A 27528-nucleotide genomic window follows, 5' to 3' on the forward strand; every position below is an offset into this window, starting at 1 on the left:
ATGTGGCATTTGCACTCCCATTGGCTTTCGGGGGGGAAGCATGTGACGGCAGGGTGTCATCGCATTGGTGGAGCCGGCTGGCAGTGTCAGCTCGGCGCACCCGAGCCGCAGGCAGACGGTGGAATGTGATGCCAGCAACGCTTGGTTCCGAACCGCGAAGGCCATTCACAGCAACAATAAGCCTTTTTCACAAGGCTCTCTCTGCTGGTTGACAACAAACCACCAACCCCAGCTGCGCATGCTCAGTTCTGGGCCTCTGCGATCGGCGCAGCCGGAGCTGATCTCGGAGGCCATGTGCAGCTAATATTCAGGACAGGTGTATGCGACAGATGGCGGTAGCCGTAAACAATAAGCATCGCTATTTCGCTCGCGGCTCAGTCACCCAAGGACGTTTTCAACCAGTAGCAGACGAATTTTCAACTACTTTCAGAGGGCGCCACATTTTATGAAAAAAGCAAATTTTGGAGAAAAAGAAAAAAATATTGTTATTAATAATTACAAGTGATGCCCTGCCCCGGTTGTGTGCGATCAGGCCAACGAAGATTGTGCACAAGCGATTGAACACACGAACCTGAAGTAGGCCTAGCATGTTCCCCAGCACTGGAGACTGCTGCTACTGCCAGTGGTCGCGCCTGCCGTAACAGTGACATCGCAGGCCTCAGATGGGCAGCAAGACAAGCTCAAAACAGAGAAAGCTTAACTCGCAGCATTTCCAGCAATGAAGCGGTAGTCGGGATTGTTTTCGTGATGATGGCAGCGCACTGGACAGTCCGCTCGGTGAGGCAGAGCTCCCGATCGTCAGTCACAATTTACTGAAACTGGCGAATTGTGAAACATACGGCGGCGATATTCGCGTTGAAGAAGGTGAGCATGGATAAGAAATTGTCATCGAACTTATCCAGTGCGTAAACTGCGGAGACACATCGTCTTCATAGAGCTCGCCGCGCATGTACGCTGATCGGATCGCTTTCGTAGTACAGTAGAACCCCGCTGTTGCGTTCCCGGGTGCTACGTTCTTAAGATCTAGTCCCGGCATGACCCACATAGTGTTCTATGCATTAGAAACCCCGCCGTTACATTGGAACTTCAGGCACATTCCCGCATCATACATCGCGAACTGGCAGGCATGTGTAACAAGTAGCGACGGCCATGTTTACTTTTAAGGCCAATTGACTTGGCTTGACTTGACCTGGCTTGGCCTGTCGTTGCTGGCGTGTCTACAGAAGGCGCTCGCGGCGCCCGGGCAGGCGACGTCATCATCAGCAGCAGCAGTCTCATTACCAATCCAATCCAATCCAATTCTGCATCTTTTTTACCTATTATCGTGCGACGTACCATTTTTCGTTCTCCCATGCTGCTTCCTTTGTGCGGTTGGTGCTTGCGCGGCTGACTTCATGCTTCGGACTCCTTCCACATATCATTGCATCGTTTCGCGCCTCCGGCTAGGAATCATGTCGCGTGTATTTTCCTGCTGTGGGATATGCAAGAAGTGAATTTGTACCGTGGTTGTGTGCACACGCGTCCAGCGCACTCAATCGCCCACCTGACGCCGTGCCGACCCTTTCATGTTGCAACGTAGATCGCTGTGGGTTAGCGCTGCCTCATTCCGCAGCAGCGCGGGAATTTGTTACAGTGATGGAATCAAGAAAGCGCAAAGCGCTCTCCTTGGAGGAAAAGCTGAACATTCTTCGCACCGTGGATGCAAACCCAACACAGAAGCGGCTGTGCATCGCAAAAGATCTTGGACTCGCATCCACCTTGAACTCCATTGTTTTGAAAAGAAACGAGCTGGAAGGAAACGCCCGGTCATTCGACATCAAAAGCAAGCAAGCCCGCAGTGCGGGGCACGTGCAGCTTAATGAGGCTGTTTACACATAGTTCAAGCAAGCCAGAGCTGCAGGTGTGAATTTTGACGGCACCATTTTGCGCAAAAAAGCGCTGGAGATAGCAGACAAGCTTGGGATCGACGATTTGAGTGCGTCAAACGGTTGGATCGATCGCTTTAAGAGAAGGCACCGAATTTGCTATCGAACCGTGAACGGGGAGGATGCTAGCGTGGACACTGCTATCGTAGACAACTGGAAAGAGTCCATAACGGGCATTATCAAGGGCTACGAACCCAGGGATATTTTCAATGCCGATGAAGCGGGCCTCTTTTATAAGGTACAGCCATTAAAGACGCTGAGCTTTAAAGGCGACGCTTGCCACGGCGGGAAAAGCAACAAAGAACACTCACTGTGTTGTTGTGTTGCGACTCGGATAGCTCCGAGATGATGAAGCCACGGGTCATTGGAAAATTTCGAAGCCCACGGTGCCTGAATACCTGCCCTGCTACTACAAGAACAACAGCAAAGTCTGGATGGCGTGCGCAATTTTTGAGGATTTCTTGTCCTACGTGGACTCGAAAATGGGCAGCCGGAAAAGAAAGGTTTTTTTTTTTTTGTTTAAGACAACTGCTCCGCGCACCCTAAGGACACTACGTTGCGGCGGAATGTCAAGGTGGTGTACCTTCCGGCCAACACAACAAGCCATCTTCAACCATCATAAAAAATGTCAAGCATTTTAAAAGAAAGTGCATAGTGAAGCGATCTGTGGCCTCAGTGGATCGCGGGCAGCAGCCGACTGGCATTACAGTTCTTGATGCCATGCCCTATTTGGCTACGACATGGAGCGCTGTCACTGCCGCAACGATTAAAACCTGTTTTGCGAAGTGTTTCAGCGATGCAAACTGCGCAGCAGAACATGTAAGCTCCGAGCGACCTCGACACGACCATGGAAGCAGTTGGTGCCTACGGGATCGTGTACAGCGATTATGTTTCTGTAGACGACGCCGTTGTCACCTCCGAATGATGACCATTGACCAGATCGCGGCTGAGTGTGTCGGCCCGCACAACAGTGGCGACGAAGAGGAAGAGGTTGAGCCGCTGCCTGAACCCACCTTCACTTCGGCTGTAGCGGCATTAGACCTTCTCAGAAGGTATGTTTGCGACGACCGCAAGAGCAACACGGCACTGCAAGTATTGGAAGAACGAGTTGTGCTCACGGGACGCAAGAAAATGAGACAGACAACGCTGCACGACTTTTTTTAAGCGTCAGCATGGTAATAAACATGCGTTCATTTGCCCACTACTGTCATTTTTCAATTTGTCGTTCTTCCCGGCTCTTACTTTTCCCGGCTGTCACGTTTTTTTTTTTATGGTCCCATGAAAAATGTATCAGCGGGGTTCTACTGTATCCGGGTTCGAACCGTATGTGTACAATTTAAATCTGAATGCAACCATTTGTTGCTCAAACGCTCGGAAGTGCCTACGGGAAAACAACCGTGTCGCAAGGCGGATAGCTGGCGCATGCGACAAAGCAGCCCCTCCGTGGCACTTCACTCAAAAAGAGTTACTGAAATCTATACGCTCATAAGAAACCTGCCTTCAGGACCGTGCCGGACAAAAAGACATTTGACATCATTTATACTAAATATTCCATCTCAACTGACGCTCATACGCGTAAAAGTGCAGTCTTCTCAATGTAAAGGGAGAACTGAAATCGAAACCGCAGCCAAGACCAGGAACTCAGAACTACATTGCCTAGTAACACAGTTAGGAAAGCCCTACCCCTGTAGCTTTGGCTTTATTGCCACAGAAAGTTGTCCCAGCTCATAAGGTCATGCCATAGTGATAATGACGCGTGTGCACGCCACTCAAGAAAAAAGAAATGGTTTTGTTTAAAAAAAAAAAAAAAAAAAAGGAAACAAAAAGAGCTCACCGGCCTCTCGGGAGATGGAGATGCTGACGAGGAAGAACTCGAACCAGAATCGTCAATGTTCTCGTGCGGTGCCTCCTCTTCTGCGGATGATGACGACGATGACTCTGAAGGCTCTACAGGTACAGGCTTTCTATGCGGTTGCCTACTGCAAAAGCCAACACCAGCGAAAAAAAAAAAAAAAAAAAAAAAACGAAGCTGTTATATCTGGTTACCAAGGAGCCTGCCACAGCTGGCGATAGACACCACTTCAATAACACATTGCCCCCCATAGAAGTCCTTTCTCATGGCCTCACTTAAAACAGAAAGCAACTTATGTTGACTCTGCGTAACGGGGAAATACTCGAACAAATTGCACTTTCCTCTGTACCAGTTTTTCAACTAGATGATACACTTGTGAAGCAAATTTCTTCACGACGGCTTTATATATTTGGACCCAGTTTGTTTCTTTGCATTCGAGGATGCTGCAGGACATTCATTATTTTTCAAACATTTTTCAATTCATACAGCATCAAATTTTCTGCTCAGTCTAGACACGTTCGCCTGCACTGCAAAAATTCAAAACTGAAAAATTGTGCCTAATTGGGGGAAAAAAATCTAGTAATACAGTCGAACCCGGATATATCGAACTCGAAGGGGATCGCGAAAAAGTTCGATATATCGATAATTCGATATACAGAAATTGGCTTGTGACGGCACTTACAATGCGAAAAAACGATACCTTATTTGCCGCGTAATCAACCCACTCGCATAATGAACCCACTTCCACTTTTGCACCCGAGAATTTGAAAAAAAAAAAAAAAAATGCGTTAAGGCCAGCTCGCTCACATGCAAGCGGTTGAGTTATCTCAGCGACGAGCCGCAGCGACAGAGCGAAAAATTTCACTTGTTGGAACTTCGTCCCTCTCGCCGCTGGAGCCACAGCCACCCCGACAGTTCAATACAAGGTTTCTGTGTCGCTGCGGCAGAAAATCGCGAGCGTTTTCGCTTGCATGTCGATGGCGCATGTCACTCTGTTTCGGTCGTCGCATCCACAGCTCATTTCTTGGCAGCGTGCCAAGATGTTGGGCAGCGATAACGTCAGGGCGCGTTTATCTTTTTATAGCTGCTCTGGTGGCGGGGAGCGAGCTTGGCAGAGTGCCCGTGATGGCTTGATTGCACAAGCCTGATTTGATTTATCACGCCGCGCTTGGGGCGGGCGTCATGATCGCAGCAGCTGACGGCGTGCTTCCCTTGATTCATACATGCAAAGATAAATGGCTCCCGCCAAAAAAAAAAAAAAAAGCCTGCCGCTTCTTAACGTCCGCAGCCCCCATATCTTACGCTACGTCGCGTGTACAGCACAACGATAAGAAAGAATGACTCTCGCAAAAAAAAAAAAAGAGAGAGAGAGAGTTCCGCTTCTTAACGTCCGCAGGCGCCATGGCCACGTCAGTCGTCAGTCGCCGCGCTCAGAGGGTTCAGAGGGTTCGCAACACACGCTGGAGAAAGAGAAAGCGTCCCACGTCTGTCTGAAAACGGGCTGAGCTGGCTTGGCTAGCGCGTGCTGAAGGAGAGAGCTCGGCAAAAGAATGGGCACACCCTCGCACATGGCTTGCAAACGTCATGTGTTGGCGCGCAAGAAACGATAACTGCAGATGCGCGCGTCTTTGGGGAATGGGCGCGGCGCTATCCAGAACTGTCCCCTCTCATTCCTTCCGTGCGTGGCTTGAAAACGTCGCACGGCAAACGACCAAGGGTGATGCGATCGTCATTGGGGAAGGCACACTTTCTGTGCGTGGTGCAGAGTTCGATATATCGAACGACCCGCGAAATTGAGTTCGATATATGACGCGGCTTTCCTATACTTTTACATGGGATTTTCAAGGGGATATTCCGTGAGTTCGATATAACCAAAATTCGATATATCCGGGTTCGATCTCGACCAGTAGCACGTCGGCAGAAATAGTACAAGGAATGCTGAGCCAGCCTTCCGCTACCTTTTGTTCACTCTTCAAACTTTCCATAAGATTCGAGAAATTTATTGCAGAAAAAAAAAAATGCTGTTCGAGATGTAACCACATGATTTTATAAGAGCAATTATGATACTTCCAATAAATTCAAAAAGTGCTGCAAAAACTGAGCCAGAGCTATCAAAATTGAAGGAGGACGTTGGGTGCTAAAGTGTAAATCAAGAAAAAGTCCCATTTCTGGCATGTTACCTGTTACAGTAAAATCTCGGTGATATGAATCCAGTCGATACGAATTTCGGTATGATACATTTCGCGAGATTCTTTGGCCGGAGTGCATTGTAAAGAATGTGCAAAATTTCGGATGTTCCGAATACTCTCCCGCGCCAGTATGGATGATACGAAGGCGCAAACTGTGATCGCAACCTTGAGCACTACGGATTGCTCGCACATCTTTGACTCTGCAATCACCAGACGCGCCGTATCTACGCATCACGAGCAGTTTGCAGTGGCACGTGATCCGCATCTTGCCAACGTCACAATTGTCTGTCGTGCTCATTTCATGAAAAGCTTTCAGCAACGCGTTACCCACAAACCGCAGACATCGCTACCGCAGCAGCTGGCAGTGGCGTATGCAGCAGGCGCGCACGGACCACACATCGCTGGCTCGTGATCCGCGAGCAGTTTACCGACGCCGTGCGGCCCACATGTCGGCATCTTCTGCCATGCTGTACGCGCCGCGAGAAGTACTTGGGGGCGGGACAACTGCACATGGCCGGCATCACGATCGTTTTCCACACCCCGAAAAGTTTACAGCGGCGTGCGGCCGTGAGTAGTAGTCAGCGGTGCACGCGGCGAGCATGTATGGGCTGCAAATCATAGACTTCGCGATAGCTAGCCGCGCTGTATACATCACGAGCAGTCTGTGGCGTGCTGTACGCACCGCTAGAAGTCCGCGGAGGCACGCGGCCCGCACGTCGCTGACGTCACAATCGTTTGCCGCGCGACAATAATAAACCTTCTCGGACGTAAACAGATCTGTGCGACTGCATTTCTCATGCTTCTGCATATTTATGCTATTTTGTTTTGGCGATACGAATGTTTGGATGATGCAAATATTTTCGTGACCCCGTGAAATTCGTATCACTGAGGTTCTACTGTAGAAAATATTTGCGTCATAATATTTAAGTCCAACTCAAACCAGAAGCAACAACAAAAAGTTTTATGCAGCCATGCGACCAAGAATGGTCTCCCCTCCTCCTTCCTCGAGATACTTCAAATCTAAATGTGCATTTGAAATAAGCATTCCATAAGCAAGATACATTGACAAATGAAAATATTTCATGATCCTCGTTCCCTTCTTAAGGGGGGACGCAGGTCTTAAACTGGTCAAAAATGGGCGAAAAATTGATTTTGAGAAAAATGCATTTTCGGAATGTCTGTACCTTTGAGCACTAGCCTTCAAAATATCAACACTGAATTCGATCGGGAAATACGGTAAAATCGACTTTTAAAACGCCACGGGAGCCTCGAAATGGCCAAAAAAGGGGTGAAAATTGTTCGAACTTCCCGCGCGCGCAGCGGGTGAAGCAGCCGGCTGGCCGCCGCCATCTTGGACTTGTTTTGAAGCTTGTTTCTTTGTGCGCATTTTGCGAGATCTCCAAATGACGTCGCTCAAACAGAACGACCACCATCGCGGGTTTTCCGAAAGCCGTTTCCGGTCCGCTGATTGGCTGGAGCGCGCGCTCGCGAAGCGAGCCCCTCGTCTCGCGCTTCCCATTGGCCAGCGTGACTGACGCCATTTTTTTTTGTTTGTTTTTAACGTTCTTCGTCGCGGCTGCTGCTTCGTTCGTTTATGATGCGCTTTCGCGATCGTTATCAGTCGTTCCCGCAGCCGGTGTTGGTCTTTTAAACGTAGCTCGGTAGACTTAGCCGCATCAGGAGTGTATTGGAAACGGAAGCGCCTAGCGAGTGCGCGTCGAAGAACGAGTGCGGCAGCGCGCTGCCAGGGTCGCGCGGCGTGTTCTCGACCTAGCTGCAGCACGTCTGGCGGCGTATAATTGTTTGCGAGCGGTTCAGAGGCTCAAAGATAGCATCGATAGATTGAACTGTTCAGCTGATACTCATGGTCCTCACCGACGCTACCACTTCGTTGCTTTTTTATCGCGTCGCTTCAGACGACAGGCGAGCCTGACATCGCGCCGTTGCCCGCGTTCATTTTCCGCAAACGGTTTCGCTTTTTTTTTTTTTTCAGTGTCTAAGTAATTGCGTCGCTGCGCTCAAGGGGTGTGAAAGTTCGAGCTTTAGCTCCATCAAGGGACTCCGCGTGCGGCCCTGCATGCGCTGTACAGCAAAGTAGCAAAGTTTCATTCTGCAACATTAGCCAATTTATTAGGTCATTCCAGTATGCCGCTGTGCTTTAGCCTTAAACTTTGTGCAGGTTTATTAATATTGCAAGACCGTTTTATCGTAATTTTGATTATCTGTTTGCCTTGAAGGGCACTGCCACAGGCATATGAAGTTGTAAATAACGCTTCTCCCGCTGGTTCTAGTGGCGGAATATTTAGACTTTGTGGCAAGCTTTTACCAGTATTTGGGGAGGGTACTGTTATATGTTTAGTATATAGCCTTTCTCATAAAGAACAAAGCCTCACAACGATTCTATTTATATTACCATAGCTGCAGTGTAGCAAAAGTTAAAGGTTGCCTCAAAATGCAAATACGTTTTTCTCAGTGCTGTTTCTGGACACTGCACTCAGCCTTACTGTGCTTTTTCTCTACATAGTCGCCGAGTGACAATGACAAATTTAGCACCACTGCAGTCATATTGAAAAGATCAGGGGGTGATCCAAAACTTACATCACTCTATCGAGATTTTTTCAAATCGCCATTAAAATACAGTTGAATCCCGCTATAACGAAATTCACGGTGCACGAAAAAAAATTCGTTCTCGCGGATCTTCGTTATCGCAAAAATTTGACGTGAAACGCAGAAAGAATTGCCCAAGCAGCAGCAAAGGCGTTTAATGCCAAAAATCTGTAAGCTTGGTTTGCTTACGCTTCACGGCGAGCAACGCCGTCACGCGATTTTCGCACTCGGTCAGCAAACCCATTGCAACATCGTCGTCTCGGACAGCAACGAAATTCCTGATGACATCAAAAGCGTCCATCACCTGTACGGCGGTTGCCGCAGCCGGCGCTTCCTGTACGTCGTCGTCTTCTTCATCGGAAGAGTCCTTATCATTCCGGGCAGCTTTTATGATCTGCTCATCACTCACATCTTCGTGAACAACAACACAAGCGTCAGCGCCGATGTATTCGTCGAGCTCGAGATTAGGCGGCACGGTTCCTATTTCTCCCAGCGTTTTCCAGGCGGCCGCGATCCCCGGAGCCGGTGACGCCTCTTCGTCGTCGTCTGTAACGCCTGGTGTTAGGCCAGCAGAGTGTACGGGTCGACCTTCGGCAAATCCGGCGTGCCTGAAACAGTTCACAATTACTGAGCGCCCCAGTGTGCTCCAGGCAGCAGACATAATCTGCAGTGCCACGTACAAGTCCACCTTCGTGTCTCGGCCGGTTTCAGTGTTAAAAAGCAGCCGCTGAATTAACCTCCCGCGGTAAGCGCGCTTCAGGCTAAGAATCACGCCCTGATCGAGAGGCTGTAAGACAGACGTGCAATTGGGAGGGAAAAACCTCAGCTCCGTGTTAGTGAGCTTGACTTCGTCGGAGTGATGCGCTGAACAATTGTCCAAAAGCAAGCAAACTTTACGGCCCTGCCGCTTCATGTCGCGGTCGAATGCCATCATCCACTCGGTGAAAATAGCGCGGGTCATCCATGACTTGTTGTTCGCCTTGTACTGCACAGGTAGGCTACGAGTTCCCTTAAAACAGCGCGGCTTGGCACTTTTGCCTATGACTAACGGCGGACGCTTGTCCGAGCCATCCATGTTTGTGCAAAGCAGCACTGTGATGCGTTTTTTGCTGTGTTTGCTGCCGTGACAGCGCTGCCCCTTGAAGTCGAGCGTCCTAGCCGGCAACATCTCGTAGAATAGCCCGGTCTCGTCGGCGTTGTAAATGTCTGCAGGCGCGAAGTTGCTTAAAATTCCGGCCATGTTACTCGCCTTCCAAGCAGCTGCTCCGTCCACGTCTGCTGACATTGACTCGCCGCACAACACTTTTCCAACGATGTTATGGCGGGCCTTGAAACGGTTTAGCCAGCCAATGCTGGCTTTAAAATCATCAATGCCAAGTAGGCATGCATAGTTCAAGGCTTTCTGCTGGACGATGCTTCCGGACAGGGGGACGTTGCTGGCTCGTGCTTCCACAAACCACGCATGCACTGCTTTGTCCAACTCTTCATGGAGGGGCCGCGTCACCTTTTTGTGCTTCGAGGATGTGCCTGAAGCAAGTGCCATTCTCACGCTGTCCTTATTGCCTAGAATCGTTGACAGCGAACTTGCAGGAATTCCGAAGTCTTCAGCAATTGCCGCTTTCTTCCTTCCGCTTTCTGCTTGGGCGATTATTTGAGCTTTTTGCTCAAGGGAAAGAGTTTTGCGTTTTTTCACTTGCGTTGCCATCGTGTCCTGCGGATGAAAACTCGTCGTTGTCGAAGAGAAAGGCAGCGAGTGAACAACGCGACCACGACACAAAGCCAAAATGGCGGAACTGCAATCACGTGATTTCATGCTTAATGTGGCTTTGGATTTGACTTGGACTTCTCGCCAATAAAACTAGTTTCGGTTTCGATTTTGAACGCGAAAATTTCGTTGAAGCGGAAACGCTCTGCAAAAATGTTTCGTTGTGCAGAGAAATTTAGGCCATTAATTCTTATAGGATACTCGCGGGGAATAAAAAATTATTCGTTGTCGCGGAAATTTCGTTGTGGCGGTATTCGTTGTGGCGGGATTCAACTGTAATATTGCATGTCAAAAAATTTTGCCGATTTCCTAATGGCATACACTACCTTGGCCATGGGTAATGGTGATAGTTTGTTTTATTTGACATAATCAAAATCCAAAGACAGTTTTGGAAATGGGAAGAGCATGACATTTTTGGTGAGAAATATCACAGTGAGACTACTGATTGTTCAAGTTATAATATGTAGTCAAACTTCAAATGCCGTTTTCTCAGTTTCATATTTTTGGTCGATCTCTACAGTCTTACGCAGGGTTTTGATAACTTCTTTTTAGTTCACACAAATAACTTTGGTACCATTTTCTTCAGAGAGAAATGAAGTACCCGATGACATTTTTAGTTTTTTAGTTTAGGCAATGGATAAATGTCAATTTGAGATTAGCTTAATGAGTTCGTTTCAAATAATGCAGCCTATTACTCTCACCATAGTATGTGAGAATGACATGCCTTTTTGAGGAAAACGAAGGATGTCATCGGGTATGGGAAGGCTTTGGCTATCAATCTATGTAATTAAAAGCAACGAAATGCAATGAGAAAGTTCATTAAAGCTGCGTAAGAAATTCACTAATTATGCTCTGGACTTTGTTAGATAACTTTTGATCTAATACCACCAAGCTCAATTATAATTACATTTTTGAAATCGGGAGAGAAAACCACATCTGTATGCAAAGTTTCGTGAGATTCTAGCCATAACTAAAAAAGTTAGCTTTAAGACCCTCGTCCCCCCTTAAGGAACCATGCCCCACAACCCTACGAAGCAAAGCAGAATTTTACTCACACGGGATGGTTGTTATGAGGGGGTACTTGTCGCGCTGAATTGGCTTCTCTGTACCGTTCTGCCACTTCGGATGGGGTACGAGATCTCCGAGTCTGGCCTCTTGAAAACTGGGCGGCCGAACCTGTACAAAGAAAGAACAAAGCAATGCGGCAGCCATATGCAGCGAATCTGCCGCAGTGTTCACACTGTCTGTACCCTTCTCTGGCTTGCAGTGCTACAAACAAGCAGGGAGTGCACAACAGAAGTTGCACACAGAACGGGAACAATTAGTGTCGATAAATTATACGGTAAAAATCTCGGCTGATAACAAATTTCGGGATGTACACGAGTTCGTGATATTGGCCGGCGACAGTTCAGTAAATATGAAGTGCAAAATTTTTGATGCTCTAACACTCTCTCGCACCCCTACAGGTGATATGAGTATGGCTAGCCGAGAACGCAGCCTCGAGTGCTATACACCGCACACAACACTGACTCCACGACCGCTAGTTGTGAGCTACGCACTAAAAGCAGCATGCAATGATGCGCGTCCTTCACATCGACATCGCGCTGTACGGAAAACTGCGAGAAGTGGCCTTGCTTGAAAGATTCTGACAGCACCGACAGCGAAGAGGAGAGGACAGGAGTATCCTCGCTCTCCTTTCATTTTCTCTCTGGCTGCACACAGGGCTGCTTGAATGCCTTTTCCATGCTTCTGCACACTGTATTTTTGTTCATTTTGGTAAAACATACTTTCGGATGACATGAAATTTTTTCAGGACCCCGTGAGATTCATATCGAGATTCTACAATACTGAAGGTAAACCTGGAATATCGAACCTCCATATACAGTCACATCTTGTTAAACGCTGATAAACCCAATTCTTGGATAAAACGAAGTGAACTGAGAGACAGGCTGGTCCACGCCTTATCTACAGTTGAACCACTTTATAAGGGACATGCACTGGGGAGCACTTTTTGTCTCTTATATGAGAGGTCCCTTATAAGCAGGGTACCACGTTTACACTTTTTAACAAGACCTTATTTCAGTTCAGGCATCTTGCGGCTAAAATACGCAAAAGAGAACGATACATCATGTCGCAAAAGCGTTATTATAGCTTTCACTTACATATTGCATTTGCTTGGTGGACCACCACACTGACTACACCTTGCAACTTTCTTACATTTATTTACTGCTGAAATAGTTGTAAATCGTCTGCTTCATGGCTGCACTGATGCTGTTCAACACAGCCTCTCCAAGCTTGAAAATCAGGCCAAGAGCCTTATGGCCGACGTGCAAACTATGTTTGCAGCGATTGCAAAGTGCGATCGTGATGTCACTTGGCATCGAAACTAGTGATTTGCAACTAAGTTATGTGTCTGGTAGCACTACAAGAATTCAAGTAAAAAAAAAAAGCCACGAAATCATAAAAATAACTAGGTTACCACCAGGGTTTTAGAAGCAGGCAAAGCTATAAAACATCACCAGCAGCAATATCCCTCAGAAATTTATGCTTGTTTGACAAAAGGTAACAGTGGCTGCGAGTGTCGCAATTGAGATGAAAAATAAATGAAAAGCAAACGAGGCATTTGGAGTTGAAACTGGTCGAACAGCAAACCGAGCAGTTTGTTCTCACCAGAGCAGAACCACTTGTGTTTTTATGTCATTTGTTTTGATCTTGGCTTAGCTATGTCTCGCTTTCTAGACACAATGACTTGTTTATGTCAGCGCCATCAGCTGAGCACTTTCTTTGCATTTACAAGATAGATTTGTCACTCATACTGAAATGCAACATAATAGACAATTTTTGCTATATTCTTCAGACTAGCGGACAAAACACCTATGATAATTCGTAATAGGAAGTTCTACAAATTGGAGAACCCAACGCGCACACCCAATGCTAGCATATGCAGTCGCACTTATGCTCTTCGTGGCAAGCCTGAAGAGCTTCTCTATGTTGCATTCCCACTGCAGGGGCTTCTTTTAGTCATTTCATAGCTGACTGATCTGTTCTTTGTTTTCTGAAGTTATAATTAATAATAACGGCACAGGTGTGTCTCTCTTTTATTTTCACAGTAGCAGCTACTGAACCTGGCGATGGATGGTGCTGCATATATTGTTAAAATGTCTGTTATAAGCGAGACTGAGTAGCAAACTTTAAGGCTAATTTGTCCTTTATAGCCAGTTGTCTTCTGCATCCAATGTCTGTTAAAAAGGAGGTCCAATTAATGAAACTCATAGGGTGGCCAACCATTTGGGTGAATGGAGTCTCGTATAGCCGATTGTCTGTTACATCCATGACTCTTATAACGGGGTTCAGCTGCATCTGCATAACCAATACAAAAAAAAAATCCAAGATATTACACTCGACTAGTCATAACGAAGCAGTATTTTGTATTCATTTGGCTAAAGATGTATACAGTGCAATCCACTTATAACGATATTGAGAAAACGGGAAAATCCGATCGTTATAACCGATTATCGTTATATCTGGACCGGCAAAAAAAAAGTAAAGAAAAAAAAAAAAGCAAGAGAGCGCACATACCCGTGCATTCAGACTTACCTACTTGCCAGCGACGATTCAATCGGATAAAACAAAGCTAGTCACTAAAGAACACTCAACACTTTATTGCTGTACTATATATAAAGGGAATAAATAACTTAATCTCGCTTAAAGAAGTCTGAAATGCGCGCTTGCTTGAGCGGCAGCTGACGCTTGATAATTTCAGTCTGCATAGTCTCCAGTTGTTGCGCGTACGTGTGCGGAAGTCCTGTAGCATGGATGAAGCCTATCAGCGACTGGATGGACTGTACGGCACTTCGTGACGACAATGGAGCTGGCGTGGTGGTGTCACTGCCATCGTTGTCCATGGTGCCGTCATCGTCGTCACTATTTTCACCATCGCTCGATGCCGCTTTTTGTCGCTGCTCCTCGGCAATGGCCTCATCGGTAAATTCCTCACACGAAGCAGCAGCGCTGTCAGCGTTTAAAAAGTCGTCCAAGAGCGCTCCGCCGGCATTGTCGGAAGATGCAACATGATCCCATAGTGCACACACATCGGCAGTTTCGGGAAGCAAGTCATCTGTATCTGTCCCTTCTGAGACCGCACAGTCGTGGCGCACGAAGCCTGCTTTTCTAAAGCAGTTCTGGATTGTGGACTGCTTCACTTCGTACCACGCACCATACACAAACCGCACCGCTTCGATCAAGCTCACCTTCAGGTGAGCAGGCCCGGAAGCATCCTCTGGCGATCCCAAACGGTCTATTTTTAAGATCAGCCATTCGAGCATACGACGCCTATAGAGGGCCTTGAAATTGGCAATTACGCCTGCGTCCATGGGCTGCAGACCTGCCGTGGTGTTCGGGGGCAGGAAGAGCAACTCGACAGACGTCAGCTTCACGCTGACGCTGTGTGCTGTGCAATTGTCGAGGACTAGAACCACTTTCCTCTTCTTTTGCTCCATTAGGCCGTCAAATTCAAGCAGCCATTCCTGAAACAGGTCGCGAGTCATCCACACTTTCTTGTTATTCCGATAGCGGACCGGAATGTGTTGGTTCCTGAAGCAGTGGGGCCTCTTCGATTTCCCAATCACAAAAGGCTTCAGACGCTCGCTACCGTCCATGCTGGCGCACAAAAACACAGTCACTCGGACCTTGCTGTGCTTCCCACCGCTGCACGGATCTCCTTTGAGAGCGTGCGTCCTTGAAGGCAGCATTTCGTAGAAAAGCGCTGTCTCGTCCCCATTGAAAATGTCCTTCTGTTCATAGCGCTCCAACAGCTCGGGCAGTTTCGTTGCCAGCCACTCGTCTTTCGCCGACACGTCCAGCGAGGCAGCCTCCCCGACCACGTTTTTATAAACAATGCCGTGGCGATCTTTGAATCTTTGGATCCATCCTCCGCCGGGCTCGAAGTTTTCTCGTCCCAGAAGAAAAGCGAATTTCTTCGCCTTTGCACAAAGAATCGGTCCTGTGATGGGAACATTCTGGTTGCGAGCGTTCAGAAACCACTGGTAGAGAGACTCTTCCACATCACTGTACAAAGGGTCTCTAACCCTCTTTCGCTGGTCGTCGTGGCCGCTGGAGCCGGCTTTCTCGAGGACATCTGCAGCCTTGATTATGGTTGAAACCGTCGACTGCGAAAGCCCATACTTTTTAGTGAGGCTTCCCACCTTGAAGCCCCGCCGAAAATCCTGGTGAATTTGGTGCTTCACCTCGAGAGAGATTGCCTTCCGCTTAGTCGGCGCCATCTTCCACGTACAACGGCCAAGGACGCGCTCCCCTTCTCCCCACCTTCTCTCTTCAGCGATTGCGATGATGATGGCGCTCGCTTCCAAAGGCCGTACGCATCGCCTCCTTGCGGATTTCTCCACAACGGTCTATTTGCGGCACTTTTCGCGTCATTCTAATCAAATCATTTTATTTTTCGCAAATATTTATACGAAATTTGCTAGTAAATATTTTCCAGGCGGTCAAAATTCTATCGTATCCGATATATCGCCGATAATCGTATCGTTATATGTGGTTTATTTTTACATAGGGGCAATGGGAAAATTGATAAATCTAAATTATTTGATCGTTATAACCGATATATCGTTATATATGGTATCGTTATAAGTGGATTACACTGTAATAGAGCTCAAATAAACTGTTACACGTTGAACATGTACACTGTCATGGCAGATATTCTATACTCTGCGCAGCCGAAACGTTAGATTTTGTGGACTAAAATTGGCGGCAGCAATACAATGCAGATCAATTTTCGGCCCGAGGCTCAATTTTTTCGGCATGATATAGACGCGAGTGGGCATCACAGCATCAACTGACCGGTTTTGCGCGGCCATGAAAGGCGCCATGTTGGATTTAAGTGGAGCCATTTAAACAAATTAGTTTGTCTCTTTGTTAATCATTGCCATTTGAAGGGCAGTGGCGATAACAGTACACTTTTCGTCATCATCGCGGTGCTCTAAAACGAGCGCGCAATCAGCAGAAAATGAGACGTAATCATCGAGGCGCTGCGGTTTCGACTACGCCGTCCACCCATAGGGCGTGAGTGTGATAGGAGAGTTATTAAAGAAAGACCAAATTTCCATTCCAAATCCAACTTCGCTTCCATGGGTTCGACCGCATGTTTATGCACTCAAACAAAAGAGCCACAGCAAAAGAAGCTCACGCTGCTCCCTGGGGGGACTCATGGTCCCGCGAGGTGGTGGTCTCCGTTCATGGGGGGGTGAAGGCATCCTACGACGATCCTCACGCGAGGGCGAAGGCCTGTACCTTCTACCGGGACTCATGCTCCTCCTGTGTTTGTAGCGATGCCTTGGGGATGGACTCCTGTGTGGCCTATGCATAAAGAAAAGGAAAGAAGAAAACAAACGAAAAAGCAAAAAAAAGATGTCAGCCTGGTTGCTGAAAGCAGCTAGTACCAGCACAAAATACTTAGCAAAAGGCGGCTGGAACAAGTAGGGCAACACACAACAAACTTAGCAGCAATGATCAAGCATTATAATCACAGCTGGGGTGTTATTTTGATGCAGCACAACCTGAAAGAAAATACACGCGGAAATGATAAAAGCCCCTGGCCTGCGCTGATTAGGGCTACACTACTGAGACACTGAGACACTACCTTTTTCCTCACTAACTGTTAAACAGCAAAAACGTTCAGATTGAGAGGCAGCATGCCTCACACAGAGAAGGAAACAGAACTACCACAATTAACTCGTAATTGATGAAACCAGATTAACAGGCATACCTGCCACGTGGAGGGCTCGGCCGCGGCCGGCGTCTCTCCGGTGACATGGAGGCACCAGAAGCGGAGGAAGACGCCGAGCGACTCCGGCGGTGGCCACCCTGCACCACAACAAAGCCAAGCAAAATGGTGATATCAGACTTTTGTTTTCATCAACAGCAATCGTTACAAAAAAAATTGTAAACAAGATGGCAGCATGCGACGTAGTTTATTCCTCTTACTACTGAACGGTTCTCCTTGTGTTATGTACAGTGCAGTCCACTTCTAACGATACCAGATATAACGATGTCACTTATAACAATCAAATTCTTAGGATTTATCAATTTTCCTATTGGCCCAATGTAAAAATAAATCAGATATAACAATCATTATCGGCGGTACATCGGATACGATAGCTTTATCGCCACCCAGTAGATGTTAAACACCAAAATTTGAATGTTAATTAAAAGATAAACTAATAAGGAGAAAATGAAGTGAAAACTCGACATGCGGCGAAAACGGACCGTCGCGGAGAAATCCGCAAGCGTCATTGCGTGCGGTTAGAAAATCAGCATTATCGTTATCACAGTCGCCGACTGTTGCCATGCAGAGGGTGCGGCCGTATCGTCGTCGCCAATTGTGCATCCGTGGAAGATAGCGCCGACTGCATTTACGGCGCGATAGCTTCCACGAAACAGCAGATTCCTCGGGATTTCTGGCAGGCTTTCAAGTTGGAAGCCCCGTGAAAAAATACGGGCATTCATACTCTAAGATTTTAACGGTCATCAAAGCTGGGGATGTCCTGCAGTTCATCCAGTTGCTAATTGGTTTTGCGCACACAAGAGCTACTGCCGCCAGTATGCACGCTATTGGAAGCGGTGTTCACAGCGATTGTCAAGCTTGAGCTGCTGCTCAAGCGACCGTGAATTACGACTTTTTATGTAGGCTTTATTTTATGGCTGTTTACGATGATTAGCAGTGTTCAACTCGATTTACTCATTGCTGGCAAGTAGGCATGCCTACATGCATGGTTAAATACGTGCTTTTTTTTTTTCTTCCCTCCCCCCTCCCCGATCCAGATGTAACGCTAATCGGTTACATCGATCGGATTTTCTGGTTTTTCTCAATATCGTTATAAGTAGACTGTCCTGCAACACCTGTTAGGCCTTATAGGATAACAAATTATCTCGATTGACGACAACAATTTGCTTTGCAATACAATGGTTTTCATACGTCATATTGAAAGTTCGTAGTAAGTGAACTTGGCCTATTTAAAAAAAAATGCAGTTCGACAAAAATGGCATTTGTGCCCTTATAATGTCACTTCTGAAGTGTTTTTTTCAAAGCACGACGCCATCGAGCTGCTTTTCAAGCTCTCCAAAATGATCATACGCAACACGGCCTACTAATGTCTTGCTTCCGCATTGAACGCTTTACCTTACCGGGCTACGGCATATACAGCCAGTCCCATATGAGGGTCGACCCTTTCTTTGTAAGGGACAGGGGGGGTCCTGGGAGATGCTCCCCAGTCTCCGAGTCTCCCCAGTTGTTAATATCAAGTGGCACATATTTTGATGATAGCTTCTCCACCCTTGCTCATAATAGGCAAGTGTTTATTATAGCTGCAGTCATTGCAAGTGAGCTCTACTATCTCTTCCCCTTCACTGCTGTTTTCTATAGACAAACATTTCTCTTTGTTTTCAACTATCGGTACTAATTGCTGAAATTTTTGAAATGATTCAAAAATACTCAATTTATTTGAAAACCAATATATACATATTTTTTTATTCATACTCACTTTGCATCCAGAAGTGTGCTTTGCACACACGTAATAAATTTGCATTTTCTTGGCCATGTTTGGCAAAAATTAATCTACAAATAAAGTCGCCGTATTAAAATTTTCCGATTCAAATCCAAGTCAGTTCTGAATATTCAAATTCGCTTGCCCTTAAATCTTTACTATTTGTACAGCTCTGATGCTAAGGCTTTGAAAGCCCCTTCACCACCTGCACCACTACTTTCAGTGCCATCACTCAAAGCATGAACCGACCCTTCTCGAGCGTCCTCCACCGCTTCTTGGCTTGTCGCCTTGCCTCCGAGCAGCCGTCGGGCTTTCATCCGAGCTGCTGATCGACTCCTCCTGGCCTTGGGACCGGTAGTGGCGCTTTTGCTGCACCGAGTTCTTGCGCTGCCCCAGCTTCTCCAGGAGTGGTGACACCTGAGCACGGACGCGACACTACATGCTGAAGTTTCAGTACGCTGTGCACAACAGTATAAGCAGGTTTTTTTACTCCAGTTTAATGAAGGTATCACCGACAATAATAAAAGCCGTCAATGACTCCAAAGGTGAGAGAGGCAGCAAAAATTCTCATCAAGCTAACTTGTTACTCGAACAGTGAGCCTTTCACAAGTTCAGATGTCGATCCACTGCGTCATGAAAAACATGGCAATGTTTTTCATGATATGGTTATGATATGGTTAGGACACAAAATCAAGAAAGCAAAGACTGTTAAACCCTACACACAACAGATCTGACAATGACAAAGGCTGCGCATGAGACAAAGAGCACTTATGCTGCGCAGTAAGAAAATTAATAGTTATTTTTAGTAAAGAAATACCTAAGCTTTGAGAAGCACTTGTTGTGACCAAGGATTGAAATAATCTCCTCATAACCATAAGGGCACAGGATATGGATAAAGTATAATAATTAGTATATTAACCATCGCTCAGCAGAAGCAACACCATTAAGCATTTAAGTAGTTACCATATTCAGCACCTTGAATACCGCAATGCCGGTTATAGCTATTCGCAAACCATAGCTCAAAAGAACGCTTTCAGTGAAACCAAACTAGTGACAAAGCAAAACGAAGTGCTGAAATCATATACAGCTCTACAACCGTGATGCAGGCTTTCTTGGCTACACACAAGGACAAACTGTCACTATGAAAGCCAAGCTATAATAATTAAGAAAGATCATAACTAGAGGTGAGCAAGAGAATGCTTATGAAGCAAGGTGTCCAAGGAGGTGAGCTTAGGTACAGTACATTCTGAAATGTTGCATAGACCGTTCATCTTTAACTTTACTGTGCCCTTCTCAAAGTTGCAAATGACTGTCCCGTTGAGCCTGAAGAAATTCAACATCAGTGGGTGCCTAAAACACTTAACATGCGTTCAGTGGCAGAGCGGGTGTGAAGCCATTAAAAAAAAGTAAACCTCAAATAAGAATAAAAAAAAAAGTGCAAGTCAGAAAAATTACAGGCCAAGCACAATCACTACAATTGTAGCTCTGGCAATTATGCGTACACCTTCCTACTGTCATTTTTATAATGTAACAGCACACACCAATCATTGTCAATGGACACAGTACCGGACTTGAATAACATCAAGAGGCCCAAGGCAAAATGGTAAAGAATAGTTTATTTGAACAGAGAATCATGCAAATGCAGACTGCAAGCAATGTCTTCGCACCAAGCGTTCAGCCTCAGCACAGCAATGTTTTTCATCACTAAGAAAGTCTCAAATTTCATGCCACTCAAGTTTTAAAGTTCAAAGCCAGAGTCAGTGAATGGCAGAGAAAAAAGCCATCAGGCAAAGAAGCACATGGGAGGGTTCCAGCAAGCAGTCACACATGCAGAGCAGCCACCAAGCCCAACAAGTCCGGAGCAGTCCCTCTCAAGAGGAAGCATATGGTCATACCGCTTGCTGCTTCTCGGGCTTGGCCTTCTTGGCAGAACCATGGCTCGAGGCAGACGACGACGAGGAACTAGAGCTGGACCTTGCTGGGGACTCTGAATGACGCCTGTTGGAAAACAAAAAAGACAGGATTAAAAAAATGACAGAACATATTCAATAATCTCGAGCCCTCAACCATCGGTACCTTTACCTGTTCAGAACAAAAGGCCTCCATCAGTGAATGCGGAGGACCTATAGATGCTAACATGACCCTCGAAGAAACCGGTTTGACTGGACTGTTAAGGTGGACAGTCATTGGCTCTTTCCTTCACTAAGAGAGCAGCCCAGCACCCAATGTGGCAGCCTTGCTCACCTATACATGAAATTGCGTATCAGCTTGAAAATGGCAAAAGATGGAAAGCTATTTCCATAAGCCGTTTTCACAACTATGCGGCTGCGACGCCAAGACTTCTTTTTGTGCGCTAAGCAGGAAAGCTAGGGTACAGCGCAATGCACTTGGACAATCAACACGAAGACTTGCATAGTCTCAACCTCACAAGTTTCAAGAAAGTGGCGGAAAAACAAAATGATCTCCCATTTTAATCCAATTTCCTCAGCAATGAATGCTGCTTTTTTTGCTACCAAACAAACATAACCACAAGGAGCTACAAAACACATTTTTACTGTAAAAATAAAAACGAGATGAAACAGTTTTCAGTGCCCCTTGCGACAACTGTACGATGCAACATACTGGCCATTGGTGAAGTGCTGAAATTTTTCGGAGCATTAGCAATCATTCATCAGGAAGCCTTGCTACCATGCTGTGCTTCTTTCACTCATTACAGTAGACAGCTTGAAGGCACAATTACCTTTCCCTTTGTTTGCCTTTATTAACCACATCGACCCTTTAATGCCATAAAGAGTAAAGGTTTGACTAGTGTGTGTGCAAGATCAAAGGGCTTTCAATAGGGCCCTATAGGGTTTCCAAGTCCTGCTTTCTTAAGTCGTAAGCTGCGCATGAATACGAGAAGCATTTCTGTTCATGTCGAAAACTAATAGCGAGGTCGAAATTTGCACCAACCATCAATTATAACCTTCGTGATATGAACACATTCACTTTCCTTTCTTTTTAAGGAACATTGTGCTTGGACAGCAAGGTTTGGATCAATACTATGTTTTGTAGCAGAAAAAAAGGCAGAAAAAAGGAAACTAAACAAATGGGAGGAACTAAAATTCTGCCTTTACAGCAGTGTTACTTTGTGAAGTCCCCCCGCCCCCTTTTTTTTTTTAGAAAATGACCTTCCGAAATTTTGTGGGGTCAAAAGTAGTTTCGCCCGAGCTATGGGTAATATCATGTGCGTTCACGCAATATTCTGCAATAGTTGTTACATGTGGCACGAAAGTGGACTGTTTAAAGAACAGGAATTTATCTAAATATACACCCTTAATTTTTACCATATGACGGAAGCACTTTGTAGACGAAATGTGAGCATTATACGTAAAAGGTGCCAATGCCGCGCCCCAGATCCAATCCAATCCCAAACCGTATGACCAGTCATGTGCTCTCAGAAGTGCCTGCACACATTTTTTTCACACCTAGCCGCCATTTCTGTGTTTCGCTTCGCTGACGTCTGATCGCCGACTGTCAGCGGTTTTTGTGTGGTTTTTGTGCCCGACAGATGTCAATGGCTCACCGGAATGCTGACAACAGTACAGCGCGGCTTTCAAACTGCGAGTAATCCTTTATGCAGAATCAGTAAACGCTGCAGCAGGGTGTTGAATACGCCGGAGAAGTGCGTGAGAGATTAGAGAAAGCAACAAAGTAAGACCTTTGCATACACTGCTGCATGTCGTTCCTTTCCTGGACCACAGACCAGACAATAACCTGCCGTCGAAAATACCGTTAGGGACTCGATGCTTGCTGCAGTGACAGCGTAACAAAGGCACATGCTTCAGCGAAGCATGGTACAGATTGGCAAACTACACGGCCTCTTTGGGCGTTCACCACGAAGAGCATCTCATCACTGCTTCGGACAGCCAGCAGCAGCAGCGGCTGAGATGACCGTGACTGCGTCCCATATTGCGAGCAACGACGAATCGCAAGAGGAATTTCATGTATGAATAAACGCCCGTGAATGACTCGGTCCTCTAGAAAACTTACTGCTGAGCTACGGTCACAGCAAAATTTACCATCAACCTAAATTTGTGGGTAATTTTTTTTTCCTAAGAAGGTCTCACGAGCGGGAAGGTCGACTTACAATCAGCAATATATGATATACAGTCCCCGACCGATATTTCTGATGCCCAATTTTCCGAACCTTGGCATAGCAGCGCCACGCACTCCGTAGAGTCAACTTAAAACACCGACCAAAATTCGGATGTTTGAAATCCTTCTCGTTCGTTTTCTGGACTTTTTCTTTCGATTCGCTACTCAGGAGCTACCGAAAACGCATAGAACGCCGGTGCCATTTTGCTTTTCTGGCCATTGCCATTTCGGTTTTCTGCAACATCGAACCTACGTGTCATATTGTCCGCCATCGGAACCTCGCATACCCGGTATAGCCTCGACAGCAGGCACCGCTTGCTGCACTGTCCCGCCAGTGCCAGCTCTACCGTCGCGAACAGTCGTCAGTCGCCGCAGTCGCCATTCATGTGTGATGTGCTGTTTACATCGCCGTGTCAACTACAGAAAGTTACCGATGGTGCTGACACCGCTGTCCTCATCTGCCTCCTCGACAAAACCATCAAAGCGAAGAAATTACAGCCGTTTGACTCTGGAAAAGAAGGCTGCCATTACCAGGCAAGTGGAAAGTGGCTGGTCGCAAGCGGACGTTGCAATGCAATTTGCTATCTCGAAGCACACTATCTCTGATTACCTAAAAAACAAGGTAAGAATTCTAGAAAACGCTGAGAGGTCATCTGGATCCCGCCAAAAGAATATCAGCCAAGGTGCCCACCCGAAGCTGGAGGAAGCCATTCTGGTGTGGCTGATAGCCATGATTGCCAAACACTTGCCGATGTTTTAGATATCTTGACAAAAAAAAAAGTTAGCATTCTTTCAACCTTCTAAGGCAGTTTTCTCAGAATCACTTTTTTGCCTAGTGTGGCTGCTTAGGACAGCCGTATCTCGGGAACCACTTATCAGATTTTCATAAGTTTCTTTTATTCCATATCTCAATACATTTCGGAGGGCAACACAATTTTATTTTTTCAAGATGCTGTGTCGGGAATTAATGACAAACAATTAAACTTTGGTTAATGCGGGTCTGATTAATAACACTGAATTTTGGGCTGTGCTAAAATCTTTCTGCGAAGAAATTTGAAAAAAAGGGAATTGTCTTCCACGGAGAAACTATACAGGAATGACCATGATGATGATTATGTTGGATTTTAATGGCGCAAGGGCGACTCAGGCCAAAGAGCGCCAAACCCAAGGTAGGAATGACCATAACGGATTTCACAGTGCCAGCATGTTTTGCATATTCTCCAGACCTGCCCCAAGGGACCTACGTAAACCATCTTGATATACTTCTCTAACTTGAGAACCAATGAGCCCAGCTCAATGAAACTTGTTAGTTCTTCATATGTTTGTACTGAGCCCACCTGAAAATTTCATGCAAATATCTCAAGAAATAAAAAGTTGATGTTCAAGGATAGCCTCCCCCTTAAGGGGAGACGCGGGTCTTAAAACGGTCGAAAATGGTCAAAAAGTCGATTTTGGGAAAAACTCATTTTCGGAAGGTTTATCCTTTCGAGCATCTACAGTAAAATTATTAACGCTGAATTCGGTCGGGAAATGCGATAAAATCGGCTTTCAAAACACCACGGCAGCGACGAAATGGCCCCGAAAAGAGAGACTTTGTTCGAACTTCCCGCGCGCGCCGCCGGCGTTGCAGCCGGCCGATCGCCGCCATCTTGGGCTTGTTTTGAAGCTGGTTTCTTTGTGCGCAATTTGAGCTATCTCAAAATGGCGTCGCTCAAGCCGAGCGGCGGTTCGGGCCGGTTTCCCGAAGGCCGTTTTCGGGTCGCTGATTGGCTCGCACGCGGCGCGCGAAGCGCGCGCGCCGTTCTGCGCCTCCCATTGGCTGGTGTGACCGTCTACGTCATTTTTTTTTCTTTCTCTTGCGTTCGCCGCTATGGCTGTCGCTTCGTGCGCGTCTGTTTTTGCGCTCGTGTTTCTCTACACGCCGTGTTTCCGCCTTGTGCCGGGAGTTTCTCTTTGCGATCGAGATGCCGGGAGACAGTCGATTGAAACCGAGCACGCAACGAGCTTTTGGAAGCCGGAAGAAACGTCCGTGGAACAAAAAACAGCAGGCAGCGGCCACCAGTGCGTCGCCGGGGCCTGCAGTGCCGGACTCGTTGGATCCGCCGGGTACATCAAGCACGCTGCCCGATGACGACACCGCGGGACCAAGTTGCAGCACGAAACGTATCTCGGATCGTGGTACACTTCGTGTTGATGCTGTGTACTATTCGTCGACCGAGCAGGCGCAGCGTGTTGAGCGATCGGCGCAAGCAAAGTCCGTTCTGTCGGAAAAGTCAGCAACCCAGCGCAAGTTTGACCTTCTTGGCGTCAGTGCGGATTACCAGACAGCTGATGCCGGTACCCAGTTCGTGATTGTGGACTTGAAGGTTTTGAACAATTTTTTCGCGCAAGCGAAGTGCGGAACCTGCGGCGCAGGAAGTCTGCGTTTGAGCAAGGCAACAGATAAGAAGTACGGCCTTGCTGTAAAGCTTCTGCTTGTCTGCGAAAACTGCGATTTCGAACAGAAGCAGTTCTCTTCCCCAAGAATAAGCGAAGCAGTTCTCTTCCCCAACTGTTTGCCCGGTGGAGCTCTCGTCTCCTTGGCTCCGGTCCTCACTTTCACCTCAAAAAAAAACAAAACAAAACAAAAAAACAAAAAGTCAACCCCTAACTTCTCGAAAGTAACCTCTATAATTTCATCACACTTACACATTCGACATTTTTTTTTTTTAAATGTTTCCTTGGATGGAATAAGACACTTTGTTTTGTTTTGTAGGGAAACTGATAGGGAACATCTGAGTAACATCCGTTGTCGAAGATTCTTCCCAATATTTTCTGCACTCAGTGTCAAAACTTCAAACGAGTTTTTCTCAGCTTCATGTTTTTTGGTGACATGACTAGCCTTACGGAACTTTTCATTGGGTTTTTGTGGTGCAATTTTAATAAATGTTATACCGTTGAATTCAGAAAGGTTTGAACTGTGGAGCTATGCTATTTTTATATTGCTAAGTTGAACATATCAAATTTATTGAACAATAATGTCAGCTAATTATATTTTCGAATTGTGGGGCATCTACATAATTGAATATTTTTATACTGTGATGTACATCAATGATAATATAAATAGCATAGCTCCACATGGCAGGTCTTTGGCTACAACTACATTTTAATCGGAACGAAAAAATATTGAGGGAAACTGTCCTAACGACCCGTAAGAAATTACCAAATTAGGCTTTGGTTATTTCCCAATAACATTAGAACTAATTGAGATAGAGTAAAACTAATTACATTTTTGAAAACAGGAGGAAGAAATACATATACACACCCAATTTCGTTATTATATCTCTAAAAATAAAAATTTTCATTTTAAGACCAGTGTCTCCCCTTAAAGAAAAGGCAGAAACCTTGGCGCTGCAGATGAATATTGAAGGCCGCAAGTTTAGCGATGGTTGGGTTCGGAATTTAAAGAGAAGACACGACCTCAGCTTCAAAAAAATGTGCTGTAAGAGTGCCGCGATTGACGTGACGGCTGTTGAAAGCTATCGGTGTGGCAGACTGCAGTCATTGCTCCAGCAGTTCGCGCCAGAAGATACATTTAACTGCGATGAAACAGGGCTGTTTTACAAGCTGTTACCGGAAAAAGCCCTTGCTTTCACTGATGACCCTTGCCACGGCGGTGTTGTGCCCGGCTAAAGCCGCCCAGAAATTCAGCCGGACGGCAAACTTCTCCGGCGAATGCCTCCTTCACAAAATCCGGATACTGCTCTGCAAATCACCGGTGCACTGGAGGCAAGCAGTGCCAAGGGGAGAGAAAAGTCGTGTTTCAACATAAGCCGAGCCTCCAGACAGCTCGGCGCCGTGGCCCTGGCGGTGGACCCCTTCTCGCCCCGTGGCATATTTGAAGCACGAGTGCAGCAAGCTCTCCCATTGGCCCTGCGAAAGTGCTGCCATCGGATTGGACCATTTGAGCGTCAACGGATTCTCGGTTTACAGAGACTCAAGTGGTTCCGCTCGGGACCCCGAGAGTGAGTTCGTCACTAGCGTTCATCGGGAGCAGTTCGCCCCCCGAGAGAGCGGACGTGCCGGAATCTCCCCGGCCGTCACTGCGCGAGAACTGTCGCGTATGGCTATGTTAGCTTTTGGCCCCAGAGCCGAACTCGTTGTGTAAATGCCTGTGAATAGTGTATAAAGCTTTTTCTTCATCTCACCAGCGCCGACTCAGATCCATCGCTACCGCCAAGGGAACCAACAGCCCTCGTTCACGAAACGGGTGACGAGAGCTACGCAACCAACTCCTTGGCACAACCCTGTTGACGGTGGGATACTGTGTGATAACCCTACCGGCACAACAGTGGCAAGCACAGCAAAGAACGGCTAACAGTCCTTGTCGGCTGCAACATACTTGGCCCCAAAAAACTCCAAATGCTTGTGATCGAAAAATGAAAAAAATCCAAGACGTCCCAATGCCTGTGATCGAACAATGAAAAAATCCAAGACGTTTTAAAGCAGCGCG

The 27528-nt window shown here is 46.6% G+C and overlaps 1 protein-coding gene across 6 annotated transcripts in view; it reads right to left on the reverse strand.

Moving 5' to 3' along the window:
• The window catches only part of Srrm1 (Serine-arginine repetitive matrix 1), a 49330-nt gene that overhangs the window by 9979 nt on the left and 11823 nt on the right, over positions 1–27528 (reverse strand). For all 6 annotated transcript variants that reach the window (XM_084592906.1, XM_084592911.1, XM_084592926.1 and 3 more), the window contains 6 exons: positions 20795–20897; positions 19149–19316; positions 17123–17220; positions 16544–16713; positions 11394–11514; positions 3760–3904 (listed from right to left, as the gene is read on the reverse strand). In XM_084592906.1, the coding sequence (XP_084449032.1) occupies positions 3760–3904; positions 11394–11514; positions 16544–16713; positions 17123–17220; positions 19149–19316; positions 20795–20897 (805 nt within the window). The remainder of the gene's footprint in view (positions 1–3759; positions 3905–11393; positions 11515–16543; positions 16714–17122; positions 17221–19148; positions 19317–20794; positions 20898–27528) is intronic.

The sequence above is a fragment of the Amblyomma maculatum genome, chromosome 1, assembly GCF_055883805.1.
Source record: "Amblyomma maculatum isolate TAMU_Amacu chromosome 1, ASM5588380v1, whole genome shotgun sequence".
NCBI lineage: Eukaryota > Metazoa > Arthropoda > Arachnida > Ixodida > Ixodidae > Amblyomma > Amblyomma maculatum.